The 8,156-nt window shown below is 48.8% G+C and overlaps 1 protein-coding gene across 1 annotated transcript; it reads left to right on the top strand.

The window, feature by feature from the left end:
- The first annotated feature begins 3,849 nt into the window (after positions 1 to 3,849).
- Positions 3,850 to 4,256, top strand: LOC129668706 (60S ribosomal protein L22-like). Its single transcript, XM_055596785.1, has one exon. It carries the CDS (start codon positions 3,855 to 3,857, stop codon positions 4,239 to 4,241), a length of 387 nt encoding a protein of 128 aa, XP_055452760.1. The 5' UTR covers positions 3,850 to 3,854; the 3' UTR covers positions 4,242 to 4,256.
- The last annotated feature ends 3,900 nt before the right edge of the window (positions 4,257 to 8,156 follow it).

Below are 8,156 nucleotides of genomic sequence, written 5' to 3'. Positions count from 1 at the left end.
CTATCTATCTATCTATCTATCTATCTATCTATCTATCTATCATCTATCTATCTATCTATCTATCTCAAATTATGAAATAACAGCCTCTTTTAGTAGACAACATTATGTGGATACACAATCAAAACCTAACTGCTTTGGAATATGCTCAAAACTTTATACTTTCTGCTTATTTTATCTGAGTGCATTTGACAGTATGAATTTCATCCTCAAACATTACTTCATTGGGAGCCAGGTGTGGTGGGACATGCCTTTAATCCTAGCTCTTAGGGAGGTAGAGGCAGGAGAAGCTCTATGAATTAGAGAAGGCCAGCCTGGTTTGCATAGGAAATTCCAGGTTGGCCAAAGCTGAGAAACAAACTAACAAAAAATTGCTTCATTGAGGCCAGTGGGATGGCTCACAAATAGAAGCATTTTCTGTCAGGTCTAATGACTCAGTTCATTCGAGGAAGGAGAGAGAGAAACTGACTCAGTTGTCCTCTGACCTCTTCAAATATGCCTTGGCATCTGTATGCATGAAACAGATATAAGCAAACAATTCTCACTTCCTCGTAATCTACACACTTAACACGTCCTCACCGAAGCAATTTGGTTTTGTGAGTCTCTAAGGCAGCTCTTTTCTTACTTGATCACTGCACAGCCTTCAAAGGGTTCTGCTTCATAAAAGACAAGTGGCCAGAGAGATGGCTCCTCCTGCAACTGTTTGTAACTCCAGTCTCAGGGGATCTGATACATTCTTCTGGTCCCCTTGAGCAGCAGGCATGGAGGTGGTACACAGACATACACACAGGCAACACTTTCACACATTAAAAAAAAAGGCAAGATAATTCCTCATGTTGTGATGACCCCAACCATATAATTAGTTTCACAGCTACTTCACATGGTAATTTTGCTACTGTTATAAATAAGATATAAGCCGGGTGTGGTGGCCTGTAATCCCAGCACTCTGGGAGGAAGAGGCAGGTGGATCTCTGTGAGTTTGAGGCCAGCCTGGTCTACAAAGTGAATCCAGGCAACCAAGGCAACACAGAGAAACCCTGTCTTGAAAAACAAACAAACAAAATTATAAATCTATTTTCAGATGGTCTTAAACTACCTCTGTGAAAGGTTTTGTTTGACGTACACAAAGGGGTTGTGATCTACAGGTTGAGAACCACTGACCTAAGCCAAAAAGTGAGCTTAGGGACAGAGTTCCTTTTCTGGTCCAGAGTGGAAGTGAGAATTACTTTCTCTATAGAAGAAGGCTAGGAAGAAGGGTGGGGAGGGTAGCTATACTGATCCATTGATAGACAAGGCAGGTCAGCATCAGAGTTCAGTGGGATGGTTACTCAGAACCACTTGCTTAAGGAAGGGCTGTAGGTGCTAGTTTTTTCAAATGTTACTTTATTTGGAGGTTCCTTAAAGCATATACCTCCCTTCCAACCTCCAACCCTAGGTAGAGGAAAAACAACATTGTAAGGGAAAGGGGACATAAGCCCTCTTTCCTTCTTCCTGCTGGGTAGGGCTGTAGGATTCATTTTTTTGGGGGGGGGATCAATAACAATATTCATCATCAGGAGATCCGGAAGTCCAGGTCACCAGCAAACTGACAACCAGCAAACGCAGCCAGGAGCAGGCAGCCCTCCTCTGACTCCTCCAAGCAGCCACCAAACACCTTCTTCCTCTGGGCTATCCTATTTACATCCCTCAAAGTTCTCAGGATTCATCTATTTCCAGCTGGCACAGACCACATTCTGCAGGAGAAAACAGGTGTGGACAAACTAAAATCCCCTACTTGGGATTATAACAAAGACATGTTTACATATCATAAACCAAAACGTCCACAATGAAGGGCCAAAGAAAAGTTCATTTATTTATTTATTTATTTATCTATTTATTTATTTATTTATTTATTTATTTTTCTGATTGATCTCATAAAGTGTGTATACTCATTGACAACCAGGAATATGCCAGCCTGAGATGGATGATACTGAGTGATACAGATGAGTAAGTTTAGATTCTGGCTCCCTGACCACTCTCAGCTCTTGGTACTAATATTTTTTGAGTGGTGGCCTCCCACACTGAGCCAGATCACTACCTGAATGTGTCAGGAGTGGTGTGAGTTCTGAGGCTAGGTCAGTGTGGCTTAAACTTTGTTCTTGGACTACGGACTTTAAAGGTTATATATATAAAGAATACAGCTTTATTTCGTTAAGAATAACTCTGATCCCCCAGAAGCAAATACCCTGGTTAGTAGAGGGAACTAGTTTATTGGCCAACTCTGAGGATTCAGTTTCCCCTTGTGTTTTCATGGAAGTTGTCACTACCACCCCCATAATGAGCCCTAAAGAGTTTTTCTACTTAACATTCTGATATCCAAGCAGGAAAAGCTCTTCCTTTGCTCAGCTTGTCCTACTGAAGACAGGCTAAAATTTAAAAACACATTCTGTGTAATTAAAGAGAACAGGGGAAATAAACACAGAGAAAAGATGTATAAAAATATTCTACCAACACACATTATATAATCCCATGTATATTCAATTTGCCTTCATCTATGCATGTAAAACATTTAAAACCTGGGACTGGAGAGATGGCTCATCAGTTAAGAGCCTTTTCCTCTTGCAGAGGACCGGTACAGCTAATACAGCTAAATTATTTTTATGGGTGTCCATGAAAAAGGAGAGGTGTGCAATGGCTGGGAAAGTATGAAAGGTTAAGTATAGAGGGACTTAGAGCCCTGGATTTAACTTTGTGTGTGTGTGTGTGTGTGTGTGTGTGTGTTTGTGTGCACTGAGCCAACCAGAGGCCAACCTCAGGTGTTTGTCTTCAGGAGGATGGACTAAGTCTTGACCTGTGCTGGACTTACAAGTCACCATGCCTGACTTCTTTTTGTTAAAGACAGGGTCTCCTTATGTAGCCTTGGCTGACCTAAGTTCTCTGAGTAGACAGGATGGTCTTGAACTCACAGAGATCTGCCTGCCTCTGACTGCTGAGTGCTGAGATTAAAGGTATGTTTATACTTGGATTCTTTTTGTTTGTTTGCTTCTTCAAGGCAGGATATCTCTGTGTAGCCCTGGCTGTCCTGACACTCACTCTGCAGACCAGGCTGGTCTCAAAGCCAGCCATCTGCCTGCCTCTGCCTCCCAAATGTTATGAAATATAATGATGTGGCAAGAGGTACCAGTGGCGGGCCCATGCCAGGGTGTGCCCCTGAGTAATTAACGACAGGCAATAGATCTGGTATAAGGAGGTTTATTGTGGGGGGGACCCCAATATTGAGTGTGGACAGGGAAGATGGAGAGAGGGCCATGAGGGTAGAAAGGGGCAGGGTGCAGAGAAGGACAGAAATGGGGAGAGAGTGTGCTTGAAACATAGAGAGAAGAGAGAGAGAGTGCTGGAACAAAGAAAAATAGAGTGGGGATGGCTCTATTATAGGCCGCATATAACTGTTGCACCCAGCAGTGGTGATTGGTGATGATGTAAGCAACTGCTGGGTCCCTGAGGGCAGGCCAGTAGACTCGCCTGTACACCAACACCAAGTGCTGGGACTGAGGGCATGAGCCACCACCACTGCCTGGCCAGACTTGGATTCTTAAGATGTTTATTTTATAGTACTTGAAAAACGATGGCAATATATCGATGGATCCCATGTATAATTTAAGAAATTAATTGTGGGGGTTGGAGAGATGGCTCAGGGGTTAAGAACTCTGGCTGCTCTTTCAAAGGTCCTTGAGTTCAATTCCCAGCAACCACATGGTGGCTCCTAACCATCTATAATGAGATCTGGTGTCTTCTTCTGGACTGCAGGCAGAATACTATATAAATAACAAATAAATCTTAAAAAAAAAAAAAAAAAGCTTTCTGCCTCCTCTGCTGCCATGGTGCCAGTGAAAAAGCTTGTGGCGAAGGGGGGCAAAAAAAAGAAGCAGGTTTTGAAGTTCACCCTTGACTGCACCCATCCTGTAGAAGATGGAATCATGGACGCTGCCAGTTTTGAGCAGTTGCTCCAGGAGAGAATCAAGGTGAATGGGAAAGCTGGGAATCTTGGCGGAGGGGTTGTGAGCATCGAACGGAGCAAGAGCAAGATCACTGTCACCTCTAAGGTGCCTTTTTCTAAAAGGTATTTGAAATATCTCACCAAAAAATATTTGAAGAAGAACAATCTTCGAGACTGGTTGCGTGTTGTTGCCAACAGCAAAGAAAGTTACGAATTGTGCTACTTCCAGACTAACCAGGATGAAGAGGAGGAGGAGGACGAGGATTAAGACACATTGGTCTGGAATGTTTTGTATTAATTCATAAATAAAATTTAGGAACAACAACAACAACAAAATGATTGTGACTCAGGGAGGCAAAAAGCAGTTGGATCTCTGTGAGTTCGAGGCCAGCCTGGTCTACAAAGTGAGTCCAGGACAGCCAAGGTGACACAGAAAAACCCTGTCTTGGATAAAAAAAAAAAAAAAAAAAAAGAAGAAGAAGAAAAAGAAAAAGAAAAAGAAAAGCTGGGCAAGGTGGCGCAGGCCTTTAATCCCAGCACTCAGGGAGGCAGAGGCAGGTGGATCACTGAGATTTGAGTCCAAACTGTTCTACAAAGCGAGTCCAGGACAGCCATGACTACACAGAGAAACCCTGTCTTGAAAAACAAAACAAAAAAGAAATGAATTGTGATATAAAAAAATGAAAGCAGTGCAATTATGCAAACTTTTTTTGTTTTTTGTTTTTGTTTTTGTTGAGACAGGGTTTCTTGAAACCTGGCTGTAAGACACACAACCAAGAGGACCCCCTCAAACAAACAAACTATTGTATTCTACAATGCTGTGTGACAAAACTTTTTCTGGGGAGACTCAACACAAACATCTATCTATTCACTCCAGTTAGGGTACCCACACAGACCAAAGTACAGATATCACCAAAGTACATTTCTGCAAACCAATGAGTTTTATTGGGATTACTTACAGAGGTATAGTGAGGGGTTCCTTACAGGAGTGGAAATGACACAAAGACCACCAAAGCCTACCTCGGCGTGGTGACAGTTCAAGAGAGCTGGGAACTTGGGGCACCCTGTGCAGCCTGCAGGCAGCTCAACAGGTTTGGAAACTGTCCTCCTCCTGGTGCCTCTATTGATCTAACCCTTTTCCTGGTGGCTCAGCTGGTTCTGCTTCTTTCAAGCAGCTGGGCTGGTGTCAGAGTTCTCTTTGCAGCTTGGCTTTGCTCCTCTGCTTTTATTGCTGACTCTTCCGGGAAGGGGCCTAGTGAATCTGGTGTTTCAGGGACTTTCTGAAGCTCTTTTGAGTTGTTTTACTTTCCTACTTAAGGAGCTTCCCTGCGGGAAGCAATGTTTATTTTTCGAGACAGGGTTTTTCTGTGTAGCTTTGGCTGTGTTGGACTTGCTTTGTGGAGCAACGGGCCTGGAACTCACAGAGATCCACCTGCCTCTGCCTCTCAAGTGTGTGAGCTAAGGATGCAATGTTTCAATCTTGGAGGAAACTGTTGCACAACATACAATTCCCTGGCTAGGAATAGTTCCAGGCCGGTTCTGTGTGTGTCATCTTTCTTGGACCAGCACACTCCCCAGACATGTTCTTCAAATTATTTAAGGCAGGACTGCTACAGAGGCGAGCACAAACATGCAATACCTCTTGAGGCCAGGACCTTCAGAATCCTTACGCTGTAACTTCTGTCCACGCTGCTTTGCCCAGAAGCAAATACAATTATCTGACTCCAACATCAACAGGGTGGAGAAACGTTCTAACTCTGAGTTATGACAGATCTACACGTCTTAAATCATTGTTTTATTATTTATGTGTATGACTATTCTGCCTGCATGTATTTCTCTGTGCGTGCCTGATACCCACAGTGGCCAGAAAAAATGGTGTTGGATCCCCTGGAACTGGATTTACAGATGGTTGTGACCCATAACATGGGTGCTGGGAATCAAACCCAGGTCCTTTGCAACATTAGTACCTACTCTTTAACTACCAAGCCATCTCTCCAGCCCAGATCTACATTTCAAAGCGCATGCGTACGCGTAACAGTGCCTGGGACTTTCCAGCTTACTCTGGATGGGAAATGGAAAGGTTTCTTCTCTAATTAGCTAACAGGATGTCCCTCATTGTAACATTTAACTGAGGGCAGCAAGCTGCTGCCAGGAGAGAGGCGCAGTGTTCTTACTCAGAAAGTGTCCAAGCGGGCGGTGGCCCTCATAAGTAAAAATTTATAAGAAACAAGAGATAAATATCGTCCTCTAGAAAGGACGCTGTGTGTGCAGTACCTTACCGTTAAGGTCTGAAAGTTACCGAGCCTTCTGCTCCTTCAGAGGGTTGCCAGCACCGTTGATTAACTATTTTGCTAATCCAAGTTTCCAGTACCTCAACGCGAAAATGTCTGTTTTTTTTTTTTAAGTTGCCTTTTTAATATGCCAAAAAAAAAAATCACCTCCAACTAGGCATGAACAGCTTTTAAAAATTAGATTAAGTACTAATGTTCGTCAGGGACTTAAAACACAGAAGCCTCTCCCATGTCTCTAACGTTTGAGCCCTATTCTAGGGTCATTTCCACGGTTCCCACGTTCATCCCGGCAGCTATCACACCCGCTCAGTATTTCGTTCTCCTAAAAACTGGTTGCAGAACATCAAAAACAGTCAGGCTGGAGCCCAGAAATTAACCCGGTGTACGCTGTTCCGAGTGCCGGGTCTCCCGCCGGGAGTCTGCAGGAGTCTGAGCCCAGCAGGACCAGCCCCCGCGCGCACCGGGACAGTCGAGGCTGTTCTTTGTTAAAGAAACAAATACAAGCCGCGGCGGCGGGGAATGGTGGTGGCGGAGGGGGAAGAGACCCAGGCGTTTGCACGCAGAACTGCGCCTACGAAAGGCCATTAGCGAGCCGCTGCAAACGCAGGACAAGGCAGGGCAGGACAAGGCAGGGCACCGTGTCATTGGCTTTTGTGCCCTGGAAGGCGCGTGAGAGTGCCCCGCTCGGAGGCTCCCCTTTGTGTGAAAGTGTGCAGAAGGCTGCAGCTCCCGCTGTCTCCCGCCCCCCCAACCCCATTTGTGGACACTTGGAACAAGACACTCTTCCTCCACTCACACGCGCTCCGTCACCCTTGGCCCCGAGGAGCCCGGGACTTGAGTTACTTCTCGGTGGCGGACGGGGCGAGGAGCGACAAAGGCTTGGAGAGGGCGGTCGCGGCTCCCCGGGACCCCCCCCCCCCCCCACCGGGGGCGGCCCCCCCTGCTCCCCCGCCGCGCGCTGCGCCGCCCGCCCGCCGGCCACCCCGGGCACCAACCGCCGAGCAGCCGGGCCGTTGGGCTGTGGTAATTTCTGGGAACGGGGCGGGGTCCGGGGTGGACGAGCTGGGAGGGCGGAGCGGGCGGCGCCCCCGGGCCCCGGGGCGGGGCGCCACGTGCGTCAGTGGCCGGGCGGGGCGGGGCGGACCGCGCGCTCCAGCCCGCCCCGAGCCGTCCCCGTCCGCCGAACCCGGGGAGACGCGCGGGGGACTCTGAACGCCCGGGCTCATAAGAGTTTTTATGTTTTATTTATGCATTTATTTATTTATTTTTGCAAAGCCTCACTTCCCCCGGACGCTCAGTTCCGCGCGCGCGAGGAGCGGTCACTCGAGGATCTGGGAAGGGGGACGAGTCCCGAGTTGGGAGGGGACGAGGGGGTGACAAGCGAGGACCCAAGAGTGGCCCGAGGGCTTGCGCGTAGCGTCCCGGCTGCAGGTGCACGCGCGGCCCCGCCGCCCCCCCACGCGCCCGTCCCGCGGCCGCAGCGCAGGGCAGCGCAGTGCGCGACGTGGGGGGCGGAGTGGGGGGGGCGGCCCCGGGGACGCGGAGCGGGACGGGCGGCCAGCGGCTCCACCTGGGCAGGCGGGCTCCGGGCGAAGTTGGGCGCGGAGGAGAGGGCGGGATCCCAGGGCGCAGGAGGCGGGCTGCGGGGGGCCCCGAGGGCGCCGTGGCGGTGGGTTCGGGGGGAGTATAAATAGCCGGCCCGGTTTGACAGGCGCTGCGGTGACTGGCGGTGTCGCCTCCCCCGGCGGCGCGCGGGGAGGGAGGAGCGCGCGGAGCGGCCGGGTGGGGGAGGCGGACTCCAGTGTCCTGGCGGCGGCGGCAGGAGGCCGAGGGGGAGGAGCCGAGGCGGGTGCGGAGGGCGGGGGCCGGCCGCAGCTTCCCCGCGCCGGGCC

The sequence above is a fragment of the Psammomys obesus genome, unplaced genomic scaffold (genome assembly GCF_907164565.1).
Source record: "Psammomys obesus unplaced genomic scaffold, mPsaObe1.curated_primary_1811, whole genome shotgun sequence".
Taxonomy (NCBI): domain Eukaryota; kingdom Metazoa; phylum Chordata; class Mammalia; order Rodentia; family Muridae; genus Psammomys; species Psammomys obesus.
The sequence above is the reverse complement of the archived record's forward strand: the minus strand, read 5'-3'. Positions and strand labels throughout refer to the sequence as shown.

Bases quoted from the DNA above. Each gene is read 5' to 3' on its own strand.
- LOC129668706 (XM_055596785.1), top strand. From the start codon at position 3,855: ATGGTGCCAGTGAAAAAGCTTGTGGCGAAGGGGGGCAAAAAAAAGAAG.